The 23,318-nt window shown below is 40.5% G+C and overlaps 2 protein-coding genes across 6 annotated transcripts in view; both read left to right on the top strand.

The window, feature by feature from the left end:
• Window positions 1-1,360: 1,360 nt before the first annotated feature.
• atf7a (activating transcription factor 7a) lies at window positions 1,361-19,951 on the top strand. Of its 4 annotated transcripts, none has more exons than XM_022203524.2 (12): window positions 1,361-1,442; window positions 6,198-6,269; window positions 10,361-10,457; window positions 10,636-10,763; window positions 11,073-11,237; window positions 11,435-11,583; window positions 11,871-11,964; window positions 12,069-12,188; window positions 13,774-13,923; window positions 15,007-15,195; window positions 15,525-15,630; window positions 16,507-19,951. In XM_022203524.2, the coding sequence occupies exons 2-12, from the start codon at window positions 6,222-6,224 to the stop codon at window positions 16,737-16,739; spliced, it is 1,479 nt and encodes a 492-aa protein (XP_022059216.1). In that variant the 5' UTR covers window positions 1,361-1,442; window positions 6,198-6,221; the 3' UTR covers window positions 16,740-19,951. The 4 variants fall into 4 exon arrangements, with proteins under 4 accessions (XP_022059216.1, XP_051805101.1, XP_022059214.1 ...); XM_051949141.1 differs by lacking the exon at window positions 1,361-1,442 and adding an exon at window positions 5,359-5,663; XM_022203522.2 differs by lacking the exon at window positions 1,361-1,442 and having other exon boundaries at window positions 5,690-6,269.
• Window positions 19,952-22,688: 2,737 nt separating this feature from the next.
• The window catches only part of dip2ba (disco-interacting protein 2 homolog Ba), a 58,070-nt gene continuing 57,440 nt past the window's right edge, over window positions 22,689-23,318 (top strand). For both annotated transcript variants that reach the window (XM_051949132.1, XM_051949131.1), the window contains exon 1: window positions 22,689-22,964. In XM_051949132.1, coding sequence (XP_051805092.1) covers window positions 22,880-22,964 — 85 coding nt within the window. In that variant the 5' untranslated portion in view covers window positions 22,689-22,879. The remainder of the gene's footprint in view (window positions 22,965-23,318) is intronic.

Here is a 23,318-nt window from a genome sequence, read left to right as displayed (position 1 = left end):
TCGTCTCTGAATTCATTGACTTGTAAAACAGTTTCTGAATGAGAGACAATTTAAAAGGTTAAGTAACACTTAACGTGGATTACATCAGCTGGTTTATACTTAATGCAAAATGCATTCACAGACTTCTAAGCAGAGCTGAATTAGCATTATCATGTTCAACCATTATCTGTTTATGTGTTTATTTTCAATTTTTGGACAGAGAAACGGCAAATGGATAACATTAGATTTAAGTTGCACTGCCAGTCAAAAGTTTGGACACACTTGCTCGTTCAAATGTGTCCAAACTTTTGACTGCTAGTGTGAAATTTAAGCCTAAAAATGAGCTTTTGCACAAAAAGCTTGACACACACAATGTCTAGATCACCATTTTTGTACACTTCATGGTTTCAGCAGTGAAATTCTGTAATGATGATGCCAAATTTGCAAAAGTACTGCCTTTCTTGCTGTCTTAAAAAGTTTGAAAATTTTTTCTTTTCTGTTTAATTAATTGCATATAACATGAAAAGTGTACCTTCGTCCTTCTTACTGCTGACGTTTTGAAGCCCCTACATGCTGCATGTGATCCAAGCTAGTTTCCCCCCCATTTTGTATATTTTTAGTATTTATGTCACTAATTTGTTCGCTTATTGTATAAGTTTTGTGAGGATTCTCTGAACAATATGATCAAATGCAACAGTTGTGCAGATATTTGGACTGTATTATTAAGAATTCAACATTTCACTCATACATATTTTAAAATTTTCTGGAAAACATCTACAATATTTAAATATAATATAATGACAGAAAGAAACAGCAAGGAAATTAACATCATGACTGATTATTGGCTGTTTTACAAAACCATTATAGGAATATCATCCTGCATTTAAACTGCAATTTTTCTAATGACTGCTTAAATGATTCTTTATAAATATGAGCAGACTGAACATGCAAACGTTGGGTGCTGAAGCTGCTCAGGGCTCCAAAATTTTGCAGAAAATGACAGAAGTTTGTTAGAGCAATTTATCATTAACTGGTAACTGTCTCGGTGCCAATGTGAAATGGCTGAAATAATTAACTATTTAGCTGTCAATTTAATTTTACTTAGCATATGTGAAAATTTGCAAGTACACTGCACAGTTTGTCCATTTACACATCCATTGTTGATTGTTTCCATAGACTGTAGGCGTCATTAAAAAGTGTTGAAAGGACAGACAAAATATTACACAAATCTTAAACACAATATATAAACATATATTAAACATATGAAAATAGCCGCATAATTAAAATTTATGAAATAAAACATTAAAATTGTGCCAAAATTCAACATCTTCTCGTTCTGGCGTCTGGATACATATTTCAAAGTGTGGCTCCTGAACTCTCGCGAGAACTCGACGTCGAGGGGCGTGCCAAATTCCAAGAGAGAGGAGAGGAGAGGGGAGTCAGAGAGAGAGAGGGGCGCGAGGGTGAGTTTGTAAACACTTTATTAACCTTTAAATTCACCACAGATATGTCGACTGCACTCATCTATAACAAAGTTGCACTCGGCGCGACAGTTTTCGGCGTTAGTTGTTGCCCGAACAACGCGTCGTTGTAATTGTCAAAACTGTTGTGGCAGCTCCAACGTTTCATTCGGACCCACTGTCTCGCTTTGCACTCAAGTGTCAGTCCGCTAACCAGCCAACTGCTAGCTTTGTTGAGCTTTTTGCGATTTTAATTTGCCTTCAACCGCCTTTAAAATACTCCGGTTGACTTTGGGTGCGATTAAATCGGCGTTGGAGCCCGTTTGTTGTCATGGCATAAAGTGTTACTGGCGCTGTTGTTGCTCACTTTAAACGTGCGTTCGGCCTGTTGTTAACGCTAGCCACGGCAGCTAGCCATTAGTTTTGCGTGGATACAAAAAAAGTTGATTTCGTGATTTGAACCAATAAGATTCGACTCGCTGCTGTTATTGACAGGGTTCAAAGCTATGCGTGCTTTAGGTGCCGCTGACTGACGTGCTTATGGCCAATTGCTGAGAAGAAAGGGCGGTCTTGTTACGGGAAAAGGCTGGGCTAAATGTGTCCGTACGTAGCCAGGAGGTAATGGAGGCTAAAAAAGACAAACCTTTTCAACCCAGTCAGCGTTGTCTGGAAGAAGGAACTAAAAGTTTGAAGGACTTTGGGGATTCATTTTGACTTCTTTCGCGTGTTTGGATCAATTTTGTTTTGTTTTATTTGCGATAGAATGTGCTGTGGTGATTATTTGGGTGTGCAAGAAGTCTGGAAAAAAAACCTCAAGTCTCAAGTAATAATGATATCCATAGTATTGCAATTTGAACTGTTGAACGCCCCACGATCCCTATCCCCATGTCAACACCTTCGTTAGGAATGTAGGTCATGTTTTTGGCAGAGTTGTACTTCATTCCATCACATAGAGAAAACTGCAGTATGTTTGGTCCAGACGTCTTGACCCACTCTCACTAATGACATACATTTGAATTTCACTGCCACATAAATGTTCTGTACTAGTGAATAAATGCATGCTTTTAGGTTGATGTGAAAGATTTCAAGTTAGTCTATTCAATTATTGATTTGTTAATTCATTACTGGACCGATGATACTATAGAGCATTAAGTATAAATTATTAAGCAAAGCATTAAAGGCTATATTGCTCCTGCTTCTGGTGTAAAACCATACAAAACATTGCCCTGTTTTTCTTTTAAATTGCCGGTTATGGAATCAACACCTCACAGTCAGTGCTTGTTAGAGCTGCGGACCACAAATCAAATCGGCACAGTGTTTCTGATTTAATTTTAGAAAACTGCCTGGGGTCCATCCTGTATTGTCCTGCATTGTCTGCTGGCTCGGCATGGATTCAGCTTTTAGGCCTTGTTAGTTATGCAGACGCGGATATAGAATTTCATTTGTTCCATTTACTAAATCTTGTGTTCGCTTTGCTTACATAAATACATATCGGCTGCTGCACGTAGCCAGCCGCAGCCGAGATGTCCTGTCACAAAAGCTCACAGACTTCACCTGTTACCCTGCAAATATTTATGATACTTACCAACTGCTGACCGGCGTTTCCTTTCTTTTCACTATTTCACAAATTTGCTCTCTCTCTCCCTCCTTCGGTTCTTTTTCTTTTTGTGGGGTCTCCCCTACCCTTTGGCAATTTAAGCCTCAGATTCCAGAGTCATGGCTGCAGCGCGAGCTATTAATACAGTTTGTTTAGTCAGTTTCCTAGCAGGCTGCATCAAACACTGGATGGCTGTGGCTGATTATAGCTGGGACTTGTTCCCCCACACCTGCTGAGTCGGAGAAATCCAAGTTAACGGTGGGACTTTGGCAGCAGCTCAATGAGAAGGACAGGAATTAGGGCACTTTGAGTACTTCCATGTCACCTTGGATGAAAGAAGGCTAAAATAAGTGCACTTGATATCAAGGCCTGTAATGAATATGAGTGGCGTGCATCAGGACTGATGTGACTGGCCGACTGATTTATTGTGTCTGATGTGCAGTTGAGGCCTACATGAAGCAGACATTGTACAGAGTGCTGTAAAACTTTAAACTGTCAACTCATTCAGTTATTCTCAGTTTACTGTTAGTGAGACTCATGTGACATTCAAAGTAGTAAATTAGCAGCACCGTTTTTTCTACATACATCTGATTCTAGCAGAGGATTACAGATAGCGCTGCTGAAGAAAAGTCCTCAACACATCTGTTTTAATCAGGTTAAGATATTGGTTGGGGCAGCTATGACAACAAGTGGTATTTTCCACCCCTGTCATCTGGAATTTATGGTGGACTTTCCACAAAATCAAATCCCACATTTCATGTTGGTGCCAGCTCAGCCAAGTTAATGTCTAGCATGTCTTTAGTAAGATGTAAACTCTGAAATCTGTTCCCACTCCTCACGCCAGATGTGTCCATTTCCCCACACAGTCCACACCCTTGGTATAACGAGCTAGATGGAGTATCTCGTTTGCAGACACATCTCTGCCCAAATAGACTCGGTGGATTGGAGGCACTTTGTGAGGGCCTTGGCACTGACCTGCTGCCTTTCTCCAGAGCATGGGAGGTCTGCAGAAAATCAGACGGCTTCGCTTTATGGACTTTGATGTCTGCAGAGAGGGGCAGCTTCTGCTCGCAACACGATGCAGACCCCTCTGCTCATAAATACATGGAGCTGAGAGACACAACAGTTACAGGCTCAGCGTCATGGGAGAGCGTCGTATTCCAGCGCAATGCCTCAGTAATCATGTGTTGGCTCGGGGGCAGCTGTCCTCGGCAGAGGGAGAAATGGAGGGAGGAAGGAGGAAAATATACTGACTTCAACATTGGGAAAACTTTCAGACATTTATGCCTCGCCAAAATAATGAATAATCTGTCCCACTCAATAATGTTAGACGACATTCTCAACTCATGTAATAGGTACAACAGAGGTTAATGTGGTCGGTAACTCAGTAATATTATAATACTTAACAGTTTTACTGCAGCTTGCTTTCCAGTCAGTGGATTAGCTGCATGTATTAGGCTTCTGAAGCAACTTTTAAAATTAACACGACGGAGCAAGTTTTACAAACAAGTCAAAACAGCACAAAAGCTTAGAGACGAAGCATAGTGAAAGTAAAAGTTTAGGAGGAACAAAATCTTGGATGTAAATTTGGAAGGTTTGGTAAAAAATCTTTAAACGTAGATGCTATTTGTGCTCATGACTGTGTGATCTTACACTGCGTACACTACATATGCAGCGTATACGCAATATTCAGCGGCTTTTGTTCATTGAATTGTGTCTGCTTGTATACATAACAAAGTCCTTGATGCGTGTTGGTGGTTGCTACTCTGTTAGCGGGACAGCATTGTGTAATAGCTGCCAGACGTCACTTCAGGCCAGCTGAGAGTGCTAAAACATTAATGCCCACCGCTCCCCCTCCCCACCGATCCCCTGATTTAAATTTAATGAGTTATTTTTCTAAACTTCCCAGTTTGTCTTCACATGGAGCGTTTTTCAGCCGCTCGGAGCAGAGCAGGGTGGGGTGCTTTGGTGGAGTCGGGGATGGGGTTGAGTTGCTGATAGAAGCTTTGCACAGCTTTAGTGTTCAGAGCTATCCTTATGTGCCACTATTTTTACAGTATAATAAAATATTTATTCTGTGCCAATACCTGACTAATAAAATCTGTCATTCTGTGTTATTGGAATCGGTACAAACATATCGGATGTGAGCCTCCACAGAAAAGGAGTATTCATTCATGAATAATTTTAAGTCAAAATGATCATTTTAGAATAAAATCTAACATTTTTGTGGCATATATCTGAGCTTATACTATGTAAGCCTATTAAACTGTAGTAACAGTGCTTTCATATGCTTTTAAAATTTAGACTTTTGTGAAATTCACAAAAGATTTTACAATATTTAGTATATATTTTGAAATGCTTGTCACTTAAACGTAACAGTTTAAGGTTGTTTTTTCCTGGGCTTAAACTTCAGTAAGCGGCACCGTCTTCTAAACTTATTTGACTGTTATGTCTGAGTCAAATGACAATGAAACGCCTCCGCCCTATTCGTTCTTCTCATGTCACTCTCCCCTCGTTTACGTTATTTTATGAAAGCACCAGCACTCATACTGAAAGTATCGTAGCATCGTTGGTATTCACGAGAAAAGAAAAAGAGGTTAACAAGTACGAGTGAGCTACAGTAACAGGTAAGTGTGAATGAGCCAACGTATGGTATTAGTGCTGTGAATTCACCTGTGAGACGGCAGTAAGTGGATGTGGAGATGACTGAAACAGAGGCAGAGTGCAGAGAGAGAATCAGAGAGCGAGTGACGCTGAACAGAGAGGCACAAGAAGGGGAAAGGTTGCAAGGTGCTGGAGAGGTGAGGAGAAGGAGTGGTAATGAGAGAAGGAGGGATCGGAGTAGAGCGAAAATGAGACAGAGGCAGAAGGAGAGGGAGATGTCTTTGCGTGAACGGTAGCTGCCGTCCTCTCTCGTAAGCCGCTCCTCATTGGCCAAACACAAGCCCCCCTGTGTGAAGGAAGTATCACCAGGGAAACTTCTTCTCGCTGCCTCTGTGCGTGTTTTCCTCCTTGCCAGGGTTATTTTTAAATAGCATTCGGCTTCCTGCTCAGACTAAAGACTACAAGCCACAGCATCCCTGTTTTGTTGTTTTCAGGATTTGCCAGTTCGCCAATCTCGAAAAGCCGTGGCAATGTTCTCCTCTTCTCCTCTCCCACAGTTACATTGCAAGCTTTTTGCAAAAATGGGGGACGATCGACCTTTCGTGTGCAACGCTCCTGGCTGTGGACAGGTAAGTCCTCTCCCTGCATGTCCCGGGTTTCAGGTGTGTGCATGTGTATATGGTATGGACTGACATTTTTGTCTCTTTCTAAGCGCTCTCCAGAGGTTCACAGTCACTACTAATGATAGAAACTATTCTACTTTTTAAAGAAAGCTCATTAAAAGCAAAATTAAATGCATAATACTTGAGAAGACACTTTGTTCCAGTGGAACTAAGCTTTCTATATATACTACAAGACAACTTAACCCTGAAAGCACCTCTAGTTTGCCAGCTTCACCTCTCACTACCAGCATAATGTACCTGACTGTGAATTACGCAACTCTTAATGAACATCCCACTGATAACATACATTGTAGCTAGCATGCTGTCTTGTCAGACAATGCTGTCTCCTTCAGCAGTGACTCACTGGAAGCTCCAGTGAGTAATCAGAGCACAGTTATTGTTTCAACCTGTCACTGCTGACTTCTAGTGCCTGCAGACACAGGTTTGAGCCACGGCAGTGACTCAGCTGAGTGCCAGTAGTGCGCTCACATGCCAGCTGTGTGGTTTTTTGTCGGGGCTTGGCTTTATATCACAGAAAAAGAAGAAGAAAAAATTTTTAAAAGAAGTGCGTTCTAGGACTCATGATTATTCAACACAGGAAATGTCACGTCTGATGTTGTGCTCATTTAGCTGTCTGGTGCTGTGTTTAGCAGGGTGTGATATCCTCAGAGCTAGTTTGTCTCTCCTGGGGTCCGGAGGAAGAAGGCGTTAGTGTCTTTGTGAAACATTTGGGATTCATCAGACATCTTCCATTCACTGATCAGAAGTCATCTGCTGGATTGTGGTTCAGAGCAGTTAAACATGCATGTTCGATGAATAAATGATGATCTGTTTGGTTATTTTCTTCCCAGAACATCGTGGACACACAGGCACAACTTCTTCCCTTTTGACATGTCTCTGTGATGTAAATACTCTGAATATTTCATTTGTAAATACCATTATTAATTTAGTTGACATTTAAAACAACGGAATCACATGAAAGCTTTTCGAGGCAAACTGACGTCGGCGACGGTGCGGGTCTGCAGCTGTGGAACTCTCGCCTGCGTTGTTTGAGTGTTAAACTGCTGTATAAACAAGTCTGGGTGTGTAATATAGCACCAGATGTTTCAGTGAATTTTACAGGAGAATCACAAATTTTAACACCACATTATTTCACTCATTGCTTTTTACGCTCGAGGGCAAGAATAAAGTGGAAACACAATTGAACCGAAATGTTATTACTGCATAAAGTTGTCTCTGTAAGCGTGTTAGCTGTTCGGCTACAGATCAGTGTTATCATGCTTTTCGAGTTGTTTTTTTGGCCATGTGACAAATATTAGACTAATGTCACTTTTTTTTAACTCTCTTTTGGTGTCTGCCAAGTCCTCAGGGAAATATGTGGCTCTGTGGCTGATAATTAAGCCTGCAATGTGAAGAAAAATGACACACACTGTCAGTACATGCCTACAATGCTTGTCCTCGCTGCCAATTAACCATTTTTTTAACGGTTTGTTTTTTATCAAGCGCATCGGAAACTTTTCTGATACACTTCACAGGTTTTCCCCCTGGTAAACTCCACTATAGTCGCAGTTGCTCGAGCTTACTCTGTCTCTGTTGCTACAGTTGCTGCTGTTTTCATCTCTGGCAAAACAAACATTGCTGATTGACGTAGAACACGTCAGAACCGGTACAAAAGCACGGGAATGTCACCAGAGACACCAGATTTAAAGCTACAAGCTAAAGTATACGACAAAACACCAAGAGATTCACCAGGGGCTAGCAGACTCAAGTTTGCATTGCGTGAACTTTAATGTGCTTGGCGTTATTTCCATGTAAAAGTCCTTCACTGCAGCTTCAGCCCATTATGGTAATGACTTTTCCATTTCTGATTAAAGCTACCCACTGCAGCTAGAGTTAGGTTGAATTTTTTCTTATTCCAAAACAGTGAAAAACTCTTTGTAGTAGAAAAGTTATGAGTCATTTCTCTGAAGGTTTGTTACTATAAGCGACACCTTTCACGGAACACAGTCATTCATCCAAAAGTATTGTAAAAACATTGGTAAGCACAGGTTGTATGGGCTATTAAAGCACAAGCAGCCAAAGAAGAAGTTTACAGAAATAAAAGATGATCTAGAATTGACAAAAGTAAAAAAAAAATTATCAGCATTCATCAGATAAAATAATACTTCAACAGAACTACAAACCTGAAAAATAATTGATCTGACACTTTCCAATCCTCTGTGTTATAAATACATTCTGGTTGGTGTCTAAAATATTCAGTCCTACACATTTGCTAACTACCTGTAGTATACCTAGTGTCAATTCTAAATATTTTGCTGGCTTGTAACTCTCATGTTGTCCTGCGGGTAAAAAAAATGACCCGTTTTAAAGTTTGAAAATGTGAAGGAAAAAAAATTTCACAGGGAAACTTCTGATGTCCACGTTTTCAACATTTTTGGAAAATCTTTAAATAATTTTTTGATGAAAAAAAGAAATGTTAAAAATGTTTCTAAAGAACATTCACCAAAAAAATGATTTTTTGGGTGAATGTTCTTAAAGAAAATATTAGAAGTTTTACTGATATATATGTAATCACTCTAGATATTTTCAGGATTTTTTTGAAAGATTTTTACTCATTTTTTGAAAATATTTGCAAGAATTTTCTTGCCAAATTTGGGGGATTTAAAAAAAAAAAACGTTTAGGGGAAACTTTTAAGGAATTATTGAAATTTTCTTCCTGAAGGTTTTGCAAATTTTCAGAAATTTGGGGAATGTTTTTTGCTGAATTTTTGGATTTTTTTCAGACAAAGAAACAATATTTTTTGGTGCCTGTAAATGAGGACAACAGGAGGGATAATAATATCAGCTTGATTATATTTATACGTTTGGGTTATGAAACTTCCTTCTATGTTACAAGTATATTATGTACAAATACAGTTTTACTACTGCCCTTAACCACCAACAGTTGTCTACCAGGAAAATCTGAATCATGCCCGTAATAGACCCAGGAATGATTGACTCCTGGCTTTGCTTGGGGTTTTCCTTTTACCAAGTTAACAACAACAACAACAACAACAGCAGCAACAGCCCACCCATTAGATGATGGGCAGTTTTTATTGCTTGGGGAGGGGTAATCCTAGCTGCTATTATCTCACACAGGGAGATTAGTTGAAGATAGTTTCCTCTTCTAGACCTAGCCGCCATGTTCAGAGGGAAGAGACAGATGAGACGTGTAGTTGTATTGGTGATGCTGCCTGGTAAGGCTAAAAATAAGGCCCCTGACACTTGACTGTGTTTCCACTTCACTCTCACGACTGAACTGCAACGCGGCGCCCTAAAATAGGCTGCAGTGAATGGTGAATAGGCTGGTGCCAGAGCAGAGATTATTCCTCCTACGTCTCCGAGTGAATCACTTCGCCACTTCTCAAAAGAAGAAGTTCCGTGTCTCAGAGGACGGCTGTCAGTGCTCTCCATGACATGTCTGATTTGTCCTACTGCCAGACCTCCTGCAGCTTCCACTCCGGATACCCGATAGGAAACAGAATGTGCACTAATGTAGAGCTCTAGAGAAGCACAGTTTACATTATCCATATGTTTGTGAGTTCCACTTCCATTTGCAGGATCTGCTTTGATCGTTTGATATCCGTTTGCCGTGACAGTAGTCTTTGCACTTATTCATTGAGTTGTTGCCATTTTCATCTGCTGCTCATTCCTGTTACTGAAATCATTTCAGTAACTGTAGACCTCATCCATACTATCACTTCATGTTTTTTTCTAGGAATTTGTACTCGCTGTATGGATATTTAAGCCTGTATCCTGTGGCTGTAATGGGCCTCTGCAGGGCTTTTTAGACATAAGGAATTGTCCCCCACAGATACTGTTTTCTTTGTGGTTCGTCACAGAATGTTTATAGGCTGCATCTCCAAGAGATTATCTGTCTGTGATTTTTGCACTATGATATCTGGGTTAATGTAATCAGTCTGTCTCTGCAGCTCACTAGGACACAGTTACCATTACCTGTAGGCTAATTCATATAATGGTCTTATCTTGCCTGTTTTCTTCCTCTTCACTTGCTCCAGAGGTTTACCAATGAGGACCATTTGGCGGTACACAAGCACAAGCATGAGATGACTCTGAAATTTGGACCAGCTCGGACCGACTCTGTTATTATTGCAGGTACTGTTCCTCTGTAAGGCCCAGTGCAGGTGCACCGTGTTGATAAATGTGTTCCTCAGGCATTCAGAAGAAGACTGTTTAGCACACCTTTACATGGGTTCTATATTCAGTTCTGAGTGTGAACAGCGTGTGATAATGTTCCTTTAAGTAGTCATCCATGTTCATTGCCTTTTCTCAGACCAGACACCCACTCCCACTCGTTTCCTAAAGAACTGCGAGGAGGTTGGTCTGTTTAATGAGCTTGCCAGCTCCTTCGAACAAGACGATGATGACAAGAGGGCCAAGAACTCTGTAAGGAAGGACTGGGTTTGTGCATTTTTTATATGTGTGCATGACTGCATCTACTGCTATGTACAGAAGCCGGGGCTCCAAAGTAGTGAGAAATAACTTTTTGCTTCCTTTGTTCTTACCATAAGTGTTGATGTAGTCAAAAATTCCAGCTCCCGTAACCATTTTACATATTAATCAGCATGCTACGATTATCTAAGTTGAATGGTTCTGTCTGTTATTGCTCTTAAAATAGTGTTTTGTACGCCCTATGCTGTGGCTACCCACTTCCTTTTTTATATTCTGTTGTCTGTGAGTGGTGTGAACGTATTTTCTCTCACTTCTCAGCTCCCTGCTGCCAACTCTGTGGCTTTGGACATGAGTCTTCAGACACCATCAGACGTCAAGGTGAAAGAGGAGGCGCCTGTAGAGGTTGACTCTTCACCGCCAGGCAGCCCTGAATCTATCTCTGGGAAGTCAGACAGCAACAGGGAGCCTCTCGTTAAAGTAAAGGTAGGACAACCATGGGAGAAGGGGGAATTGCTTTAAGGTGTGTAACCTTGAGGGATGTGAAGAGAGAATGGCTCATTGTATGCTTTTATGGTAGTAGTATTATAACAGTTTGTTTTAAAATACTGGTATAATATTTTCATAAAATAACGCCTGACACAAGAACTATGTCTTACTAAATTACCTGGCTAATCTTCTAGGACTCACCACCCAGGAATTCAGCCCCCACTCCGACTATCGTGCGTCCAGGTTCCCTCCCACTACACTTGGGCTTTGATGCTCTTCAGCCCACCATGCCGTCACCCACCTCTGTCATCACACAGGCACCCCCTTCAAATCGTACTTTGGGGTGAGTATCATTCAGCATCCGTGCGCTGACCTCTGCTAACCTCTTTAACCTTGATCTGGCTCTAAAATCTATCTTACGTAAGCTTTTGAAAACACATTTTGCATACTGTGTAACAGAAGGACAGCATCACATGTATGTCCTTAGATGCCATGATGTTTTTCATCCCTGTAAAACGTTAATGTATCGTTGTGTGTATGTGTTTGACTTGTGCGTTTGAGAAGTTTTTGTCTGCACTTTTAAGCGTGTATTTTGGAGTATAACTACAATCCCATATGTGTGTTTTCCAGTTCGCCAACCAGCCATTACCCCATGATGATGCTTCCCTCTGGCCAGGCAGTGCCGGTTCTCCCTGGACCCGTACAGATGCCGTCTGTCATTAATGTAAGGCGAACCGGCTGACTAAAAATGTTTCATCTTAACTTTAGAGCTGAGAAGTTGGTTAAGTTTTAATCCATATGTATTTGTGCATCCTATACGGTCTCCAGCTGGCCCGACCCATGTGCATGGTACCCAACATTCCTGGGATCCCCGGTCCTCCTCTGGGAGGCAGCAGCAGCGGCTCTAACTCCCCCTCTGGCTACAGCATCCACTCAGAGGCCAAGATGGTCAGCACTAGATTAGCTCTCTATTTTTATATCTTTTTCTGTTTTATTTCTTTTTTGTCTCCATTTTCGCCCTCCAGCCTTCCTCTGCGCTGGCTCAGTTTGTTCATCATATGACTCTTAACTGCAGTTACTTGTTATTTAACCCTTACAGTCAGTAAATATAATTTGTGCTGAAGTTATGATGCTGCAAACACTCGCAGACTTTTGTGTCAAGTTCCCAATTCTAAACCAGGTGTAGCCGTTCAAGTTTGGGTCCTGGTAAAGTTATTAAAGCACTTTATTAGATCCTTTTATTTGCACAGACTGCTTGCTCCTTCAGGCATCAGTTGAAGTATCATTGGTGTAAGTAAAGGTTAGGGGTGTTAAGCTAGTGTGCTAATTTTTTTCTGGGCCAACACGTGGTTCTCTTAGCACCAAAACATCTTTGTCAGAAGGTTGTGGTCTATGTAAATGTGCCGTTAAACAGCTTTGTGCCTTCGGGGCCACAGTCATTTTTTTCTACATAGTTACCGTTAGCTGGATAATGCGCCATCACAAAGCGACGTCCACAAATCAGCAACGTCCAGCAGCATCAAATGAAAAACTGTTCCAGAAATATGTAAAGCCTCCAGACCCAGTAGAATGTCACATAAATGTCTGACTGGTAGCAAACTGGAACTATATAACACGATCAGGCCAGCGTCGGCAGTGATATCAGCAGAGTTAAAAATCTTTTGAAATTCACTCCTTAGAGAATTCTGCCTTTTCCATTATAAATAAATTAACTTACATCACTGAACTCTTTATGTACTTAAAATCCCTCTCTTGGCATTGTTTGAATCCATAAAAATCATCTCTGTGTGTCAAAGTTACTTTTTTTCATGAAAATAAGCCCTTATCACCTATGAAGTAACTGCCTGTCTTTCCATGTCCCCCTCCGTTACTCACTGCAGCTCAGGCTCACCAGCTCACTGATGACTCTGTTCAGACACTGTAAAGCTACTCTGTGCTACACAGTGGCAAGTTATAGAATTCAACTATTTCAGCAATTCATGGTCAAACTAGAAAGTGACTGTGAGGAGGAATTATTATAGAGAAAGTGTCACCCTGCAAGCTGTCAGGATTGATTACTCAGGTTTGTTACGTCTGAAACCTGGAATTCTGAATCCATGTTTGTGAGGCTGTTATTGGTACACTGTAGTTATAAGGTGGAAATACTCAACCCTGCTTATTTTACCATGATTATAAACCATATGGAAATGTAACAAGGTCAAAAATCTAATTTTCTCAAGAGAATATCTTAAAGTGTGATCAACACATGACTTCCTGCAAAATCAAAGGTTACTTCAAGTTGTTCTTACTGAAACTCTAAATATGTTGCTGGCTTAAATGGAGCTTGTGCATTGAGATCATCACTGTGTTATTGCTATTAAATCTGCTGACCTACTTTCTTTGCTTTTTTTTTTTTCTATGATTAGCTTTTCTCTACAGGGATGAAGCAGTTTCTTGTATACTTGCATTGAACTGTTCATACTGTGGGTGTGTGCTGTTTATTCTGATCCCTGTGCTTGTTATTGACGTTACTTATCTAACTGATCTCCTGCAGCGTCTGAAGGCAGCACTGTCCCAGCAGAGCCCGTCAGGACACAGTATGGGACTCATGGCCATGGGCAGCAGCCCCATGGTCCCTCAGAAAGCAGAGCAGAGCCAGCTGCTTGTCCAGCAGCCAGATGCTCCATCACCTGCACAACCTCAGGTACTTTATGTTGCACATAATAAAGACCTTAAACAGCGTTCTTTCAACTTGGAAAGTTTAAGAAACAACAGAATATAACTGAACTAAACCTTGGCTTTTACACGGGAAAAAATTGGCCCTCTCAAAACAAGAAAAAAAAACTTATTTAAAATAAATTTTACCTTGAAATAAGTGGGGGAAAAAAATCTGCCAGTAGAACAAGTGAAAATGGCTTGGTAAGATTTCTTGAAATAAGATATGATATTTAGAATTTTGAGATCTTAAAATTAGCTGGGAACTTATTTTAAACTGTATTTTACCAGGACTGTCAAGCTTAGGTGCCTTAACCCTCCTGTTGTCCTCATTTACGATACCAAAAATATTGTTGCCTTGTCTGAAAAAAATCCAAAAATTTAGCAAGAAATAAAAATTAAAAAAAATTAAAAAATCTAAAAAAATGTAAATACGTTCAACAAATGAATAGAAATGTTCAAAAAAATCCTAAAAATATCTAAAGTGGTTACATATGTATCAGTAAAAGTTCTAATATTTTCTTTAAGAACTTAAGAAACTTCATAAGAAACTTTTTTTTTTAACATTTCTTTTTTCCACCAAATAATGTTCAAAAATTTCCCAAAGAATTTTGAAAATGTGGAAGTTCTCACTGTGAAAATATTTTTTTCACACGTTTTAGAACTTTAAAACAGGTCAATTTGACCCACAGGAAGACACCAGGGTTCAAATAAGATCATTTTAAGATTGTTTGACTTAACAAGATATTTAAGATGCATTGTCCTTAAACAGGTCCCTCCATCTGCTGAAATGTCACTTGCTAAGTGAATTTATTTTAAATCAAGTGGGATGAGACATTTTGACTAAAAATAAGACAAATAGACTTGGTAAGAGTTTGAGTTTTTGCAGTGTATGTGGCGTACTGCCTGTTTAAGTTGCAAAAAACTTGTGCTGTACTTGTGTGGAGATGACTTTTATGTGTGCTGGCTAAAATGATGAAACGATGACTCAAACTTCCCTTTTCTTTCTCGTCATCTTCCCCTCACTTGTCTGTCTGTTTCCTTCTGACCATTTCCCCTCTTCTCCCTCCAGGTATCTCCAGCACAACCTACAGGTGGGCGTCGACGGCGGACGGCAGACGATGACCCTGACGAGCGAAGGCAGCGCTTCCTCGAGAGGAATCGGGCAGCGGCATCGCGCTGCAGACAGAAACGCAAACTGTGGGTCTGTTCCCTAGAGAAGAAGGCCGAGGAGCTCAGCTCTCTGAACGTCTCTCTGTCTGTGAGTAGGCTTGGAGTGGGTGGACGGGGATGACACGTGGTGTTAGTGTACAAAGACACAACAACTGTGCGCAGTGATTGGCTCCTAGTAGCTGTGGAAGTTTGAGAGGTGGCTTCCAGATACGAAAATCAGTTTAATAATTTTACAAATGAACCCGGTTGCAACATTTGGAACCCATTTCAACTTGTTTCACATCAGTAGTTTTTAGTCATTTTTAAGCCATAAGCCTGTTTGTTCACTGCCAGCTGTACTGCAAGTTTAAATGGTCTCTTCATTCTAAATCATTTGCGATATTAAGTATTGATCAGCCTGGTTTTCCACCCTCTTAGAATGAAGTGTCTCTGTTGCGGAATGAAGTGGCTCATTTGAAGCAGCTGCTGTTGGCCCACAAGGACTGTCCTGTAACCACCCTACAAAAGAAGACTGCCTACTTAGGTGAGCAAAGACAGATGTGCATCATTTCTCACCTGATGGTATTTAAAGTCCCAGAAAACTTGATTTCAGATCGTGTTTTATACATATGTAAAAACACCTGCAAAACATAGAAAGCTGAGTGAAACCAGAACTTTTTGGTTCTACTCTAGTAGTAAAAAGATTTTTGAAAATCCCATTGACATTCAAATTTATGCTAAGAACTTAAAATAAAGGTTTAGAACAGAGCTTTTCTCATCCGTATGTCACTATGTAAATATGTCTACATGAGGATGATAGTGTTATCTGGTAATGTTTATTTTCCTTTGGCAAATGCCGTTTCCATTAAGCTTTAGAGCAGACTGTGTGCTACTGCTCAAGTCACAGTTTGACAGAAGCATTGAGTCCCTGAAGGGAGGGGTGGCGACTAGCTCAGACATGTGTAATAACAGCAGGACAAAGAGGAGTGAACAGGTGTTAGACTTCAGATGTTTGTGGTGCTGAGTTTCACAGATTACACTCAAGTACCCATGCTGCGTTGGTTGCAGCATTTTGATTGAAATTATAGTTTTTTTTAGAGCCTTGTTAGAGTTACTAAGCTTAAATATCTTTTGGCAACAGCTGCAGAGGATTGAAATTTACCAGACAGGGGGAAAAACAGTAAAAGAAGCATTTTTACTGTCCAATATCTTTGAAGTGTGTTTTCTCATTCATAACTATTTGAAGCAGGTTTCCTGATTTTTGGACTGGAATAATGTTGCTAAATTTAGCTGTTTTTACTGCTAAGCAACCAAGGAAATGTCCAAAGCTATTCAGCATGGAAATAATCGAGTGTGTTCAAGCTCGGTGCATTTGCCAATTTTGTTCTAAATCTGCACTTGTGTTTGATTTTCTGTTCAGCTGCAGAAGAGAGCATGAAAGACACCTCGGAGCCGACAGGTTCTCCTGCCCCGGTGATTCAGCACAGCTCTTTGGCGCACAGCCCCTCCACAGGGCAAAACGGTTTGAGCTCAAGGGCAGCAGCTGAAGCCATGGCTATGTCTGTTCTGGCAGGAATGGGGCAGCAGCAGAGGGCTGAGAGTGGAGCCTCTCACATTATCATGGCTGCACAGTCTCAATCGGCTGCCAGATGATGAGCGATGCCACCGTGGCCCAGACTTGGCTCATCACCCAGGGGTAGAAAAGACTCCCGCCTCCTAACTTCCCTAATCTCCAAGCCTGAATTTCACATTTTGCTCTTCCCCACCTCCCTCCAACCCTCCTGTGGAGCCATCATGCTGTGGCCTGGAGCTCAGCAGCAGCCTTCTGGGAATGGACTGAGACTTTTGAGAGAGCTTCCTGTTCACTTTGCCATAGACTACAGGGGCTGGACTCCAATACCCCTTCCCCTGGTTCCCCCCTGTGCTTCCCTGCTCATCTGCCCCTAACCCTCAGTCAGAATGACTCTTCACTGGACTGTATGACTGCATCGGATATACTGCCGTAATGAACTGCCCATGTGGACGCGTACCACACGTGTGCACAGTTTCAGACCCACAGATGTTACATAAACGTTCTTGATCAAACCAGATAGCAAACATCGCACAGGGCTTTACACTGTTTTCAGCAGGGAATAGTGCCTCGCGCTCCTCGACTTTTCAGCCATCCACACACCCACACATACCATCACAGCATACGTCCCTATACATGCCTGCTCCAAAGATGCAGTAATTACCTAGAGCGTCTTGACGCTGATGCTCAGATCTCACTTGTTCACCCAGACCTTTTGGAAATGGTTCCAGCTCAAAGCGATCTCAAGACGGACCCGGAAACCTTACCTCATGTACACCCCTTTATGATAAAATGTATTAACTGTGTGTGTGATTGTATATTTATGTACATCAGAACATAGCAGTTTGCCTACTCCTGATCTGATGCATTATTAGCTAGATTGTTAGCATGTGACTTTTTCTAATAGGGTGTTATGTTCTTGACACAGTATGTGCAGCTATATTTCTTAGACTAATTGGCACATCCTCCCTTATTAATCCACAGAAACAAAACATGTTGGATTTTGACTTAGAATTAGTTTATTAGAGCAAAGTTTTCGTCTGAGCTGAAGGGAATTGAGCCTCTCTCATCCTTCGTATATTTCCTAAAACGCAGGCAGGTAGTTTAGCTGTTTATCGGTTTGTACGTGGATGCCTTTTCCATTTTAAATGAAACTATTCTCAAGACTGTGTCCGTCTGTGTGGGCCCTGGACTTACTGTAACTGTTATTTTCACACTTCTCAGGATGGTTGCACATCCTTGCTGCTCGTTGGAAGTGCGATGAACCCCCTAGTCTCTTTGCTCTTTACCAAACCCAAAATAAGCCATAACGACAACAAAAACACAGATCTCTGGATCCCCAAAGACAACCTGGTACTTGTTCTGGTGACGGGAAGTGAATAGCCTGACTGTTATTTCATGATTCAGAGGTCACGGTGACAATACTTGCACTTAAACACAGTCTCACACACAACGTCTGATAATTTTGCCTTAAGATCACGTTGGTGCCTCCGATATTCCCGCTTCAACACACACAGATTTGCTCCTGTGAAGAATAGCAGCCTCAGTGAAATGCATTTGTCTTAATTTCATAAAATGTAAAGCAGCCAATGGGAAACGAGAGATTTAACGACTCGCTGAAGATTCCCTGAAGCCTGTGGAAAACAACACTTCATTCAGTGATAGCGTATTTGCTAAAGTGTAACAGTACATGTCTGTCATCTGGTGGAGAGACAAAGCAAAGACAATTTCAGTGGTTAAAAAAAAGCTTTAAAGGCATAAAAACACAACTTGTGACTGTTTCTGAAAGGCTCCAGATCTTTGGAAATCCCACCGAGGTGTTTTACCCAGATATCGATATATTTTTACACCAACGCCGAAACAAGCGGTTTGCTTTTCTTGTTTTACTTGTATATTTCTGCCCCCATGCCCAAACCCCAGTTCTGCCCTCTGTTGTCTGATACGATCATATATTTGCAAGATGTGATATTTCAAAAACAAGATACCTGTCAGTTAACACACACCGATCAGCGACGTCATTAAAACCACCTGCCTGATATAGTTCGTCTTCCCGGGCCGCCAAAACATCTCTGACCTGTCTGAGCGTCGACACGGGAGCTCTGGGGGTCTGACACCGTGACGCTGACAGACGAGCCTTTGGGTCGCGGGATGGGGCCCCCGTGGATCAGGTTTTTTTCCGGTGGATTTCACAGATGCTCGGTCAGGCTGGGACATGTGGAGTTTTCAAGGTGGCCCATGAGCTCTTTGTTGTGTTCCTCAAGGTGTTTCTGAGCAGTTTCAGTGTTGTAGGACGCATTATCCAGGGTGCTGGTGGTACATCCACAGGGATTCATAGCAGAACAGTTCTTTATAACAAGACTTCACCTGTCAGTGGTTTTAATGTTGCGGCTGCTCGGTATGAGGACATGTCTTTATGCACTAAAGTTAATTGTTGCTTTGTATTACTGTTCATTTTAAGTTTTTACAGTTCTCTTGTCCTGGTCTTTGTCAGAGAAATCTTTTTTTTTTTTTTTTAAATGTTGGTTTCCTCTTATCTGTACTGTATACATGAATGGGAAATTGCTCATCAACTTTAAAACTTTTACCTTTGACTGAACCTTTTATCCTACAGTCCCAATGGCGACCCCCGGCATTTTGTTGTACTTGCTGGCACTATATTTGCCTGGCAGTCCCGTATAGACGATTGTTCCTATGAAATGACGATTCAAACTATATCTAGCTATCATGTTTTCGTGTAGTTCGTGTCATCGGCACCTTTTTCTCTTTTTTTTTGTTTTCTTTTGTTGCGTGCTGTTGTCAGCACTATACAACTTTTGTCACAACGCTTCTGATTGTACTGATGAATATAGAGACTAATTTCTGTAACTCAAAGATTGTTTTGTTTTTGGTTTGTTTTCTCAACAGAAACATGTAGTCCTTTTTCAAAAAAGAAATTTGACCCCTTTTGTTCGATCTTTTAAGATGAATTTGGTCCTGTCTTTTGGATGTTCTCGTCTAACTTATTTTTTTAATTGGTCAAACAACAATATTCATTACAGTCTTTGGCCTATTAGTGTTACTTAGAATTGTCGTTAATAGAGAAATTTAATGAAAAATGCAACGATGTGAAAGTTGCACATAGTGTATTAGTGGTTTTTCACGCTCCCATTGTTGGACTGATGATTTCAAAATTTGTCCCTGTGCTGTACATATCTGTACTATATGAATATATTTACTTTTCCATGCATGTCCAAGTGGAATACCATGAACACTTACAGTGCTGCAGTTTTGATTAAAGAAACTACATCAAAATGAACATTATACTGCTTGCTCTGTTTTCAGCTCAAGTTTCTTAATGACAGAAGATATTTTCTGTTAAATATGTTAGTAAAATATGATATGAAAATTACAGAACGTATGTATCGTTTTACACAGCCTGCTTTGTTCACAGTCTTACCTACCCATTCAGTTGTTTTAGAATTTTTAGAAAGAAGTACAGTAAGATTTAGATATGCTCTGGTTCCTTTGCTTCAATAGTCAAAGCTGCTCAGACAGTGATATTACATTTTTAAGGGATTTGGGGGCCTATATATGACATTCTCCCATTAAAAACTTGCACTTTATTGTGACTTAATTCCAGTTTTATACCCAGTAGTTTTAAATTTTGCATCAAAACAGATAATTAAGTTTGTGTCTAAAATTTAATTCCTGCTATTCAGACATTCCTTATCTCTTGTTTTATTTTCTCCCTTTGTCTTTGTTTCCATCCTCATTAGGCTTTTAAATCAAAACATAAAACAAAAATCTATCTGCCTGTCTATGTCATCTGTTCAGGACTCCAGGGTGCCTTCAAGGGCTTTCCCTCACAGCCTCAGTATCTGAAAAATCCTTGCTCTGGCCCTGCTTTAAAATTGATGTTTTCGGTCTTGAACTCGAGTAATTTTGGAAATGCGAAAAGTGACAGTAGCCTACAATTATGCTGTTATGTTCAGTTTGCTTTGAAGCCTGTTTTCCTTGTAAGACAATGTCTATGTTTCTCATAGGGAAAACATGATCATAACTTTTTGTAAGCGATCCTTAATTGCAGAGGCACTGGGTGGAAGGGTGTATTTATTTTTATAATGGTTACAGTCGGAATGCCACATCGGCCTATTGAAGATGGCCATGAGTGCTTAGAGTTCTGGATTTATACTGGAGCAGTTTTCAGCCAAAGTACATGAACTTAGGTACAGCTGGAAAACAAGTTATTCCTTTAAAGTAGGATCAAAATCAGGTGAGGGCCCCTACAACCTTGGTAAACCTTTCCTGCCTTCAGATACTGTGTACACTTTACTATACCTGAGATGATAAGTCGATGTATTGACTAGTAAACAGGCCAAAAACTGAAAAGCAACTACTTGTATAATTGATTAACAGTTAAATAAATGCTCATTCAGGTATGTTTCTTACCCAAACTCTGTGTAGATAAACTGAAAACATCTGCAAGAATCAGTGTTTATCACACTAAAAGCATTGCATTTTTAAACTAGAAAAGCACTCAGTACTAGACCATATTTACTAGTTACTTATCTTTTCTTAATTAGTATTACCACACAGAACATGGGATACTCAATCAGATTTTAAAGTCCCAAAAGGTAAAAATCATATTTTGTGTATGTATTTGGTGGTTTAATAAAACCGGGACATGTGAAATTAAAGCTGCACCTGAATGGAGGAACTCTTCACTCGTAGATTGTCTGTAATATTATGACGAATGTGGTATGTCCCAGTTGCATGCACGCCACATGAAACAGTAAATACTCTGTGAGGGCAGCTGTAGTACACACTTAAAGAGAAAGGAAAAAAATGCAATTTGGAAAACAGCTACAGATACAGGGAGAGAGACTGCATTTCAATACCCATAATAACATACTATGCAGTATGCCAGAAGAAGATTTAGTATGTTGTAATCTTACTGCATGAGGGCAGCTGTAGTATGTACTTAAAGTAAAAAGAGAAAGTCTGTGATTTGAAACGCAGCCATGCAGGCAGAGTTTTCTTCCTGAAGGGGGCTTGGAAATCAGCTGCTCATTTGCATTTAAAGCTTACAGACACTGAAATATCATGAATTATGCAGTCATTGTGAAATTAACCATCTTTGTAGTATTTTGAGCAGAAAATTTGTCACTCTGGGAACTTTTAACCTTCATTATTTTTGCAATTTTTTTGGTGCCCGTAATGAGGATAAAAAATATTGTTTCCTTGTCTGAAAAAAATCCAAATAATTCAGCAAAAAAAGTTCTCAAATTTCTGAAAATTTGCAAAACTTTCAGGAAGAAAAATACAACAATTCCTTAAAAGTTTTCCTTGAAAGTTTATTTTAAAAATCTCCCAAATTTTGCAAGAAAATTCTTGGAAATATTTTCAAAAATTAGTAAAAATCTTCCAAAAAATCCTCAATTTTTTTAAAGAAAAATTTGTAAAATTTTCAGGAAGAAATTTCCAAAAAATCCTTAAAAGTTTCCCTTACAAGTTTTATTTTAACAAAAAAATCCCCAAATTTGGCAAGAAATATATATATTTTTTAAGAAGTAAAAAATAAATAAAATAAAAATTATAAATATATTTTTTAAAATTAATAAAATCCTCCAAAAAAATTGAAAATATCTAAAGTGATTCCATATATATCAGTAAACGTTCTAATATTTTCTTTAAGAACATTAGGGGGAAAAAAAATCATTTTTTCGGATGTTCTTAAAGAAACATTTTTTAACATTTTTTTCCACCAAAAATGTTCAGAGATTTTCCAAAAATGTTGAAAATATGGACATCAGAAGTTTCACTGTGAAAAAAAAAAAATTCCCAAACTTTAAAACGGGTCAATGTTGACCCGCAGGACAACAGGAAGGTTAATGTGAACTTTTTTTGGAGAGTCTTCTGGGATCCATTGGAGGTGTGGGCTGTGTTTCTGCTGGTCAGGCGGCAGAGGGAGCACCAGTGTCGGCCTCTCTCTCTCTCCGGGCTCCAGGATGCGGTGAATCAACACACAGGCGAGGTGCGCGCAGTCACGTGACCGCGCGTTGCCGTTGGTGAGTTTCTCCCATTATGGCGGAAGGACCAGCCGTGCGGATGGACCGTCTCTCCCACTCTGATGCCTGTTTTGTGTCTTGAAGGGAGAGCTTTTATTTTTATGTTTTTTACGTTTTCCCGCGACCCCCCGGCGTCCTTTCGACTCGACTAGACTCTCGCGTTCGTCGGCGAAGTCATGGCAGACCGCGGCGTGGATTTGTCCGCCCTGCCAAAAGAGGTTAGAGACCAGTTGGCGGAGTTGGATCTGGAGCTGTCTGAAGGTAAAGGAGGGGAGGGGGCTGATGGGGGATGCTATGGCTGATTTTCTAGCTAGCTCTGTGTGTCTCTCAGCTGTCTGGGCACACCGGCTTCGACAGAAACCCCCAGTTTCCATCCTGCTCGGCTACTTTTCTTTGAGGGTACATTGAATGAGAGCACACGCCAGGCTGTGCCACCTAGCTTATTCTGTGCTAATACAGGATGTGTGTCTGTGTGTGCGAGCTAGCAGTGCATGACAAGCAGCATTGTACAGGAGGAAGAGAAAGGCTCCCATCCATTTCCTCGTGTTTTGCTCAGACGTTGATTTAAAGCCATGCGTGTGTGGTTCTCGTTTGCTTTGTGATTGAAATGTCGGT

This window comes from Acanthochromis polyacanthus, chromosome 6 (assembly GCF_021347895.1).
Source record: "Acanthochromis polyacanthus isolate Apoly-LR-REF ecotype Palm Island chromosome 6, KAUST_Apoly_ChrSc, whole genome shotgun sequence".
NCBI classification, from domain to species: Eukaryota; Metazoa; Chordata; class Actinopteri; family Pomacentridae; genus Acanthochromis; species Acanthochromis polyacanthus.
Note: the sequence above shows the minus strand (reverse complement) of the source record. Positions and strands in the feature narration are given on the sequence as shown.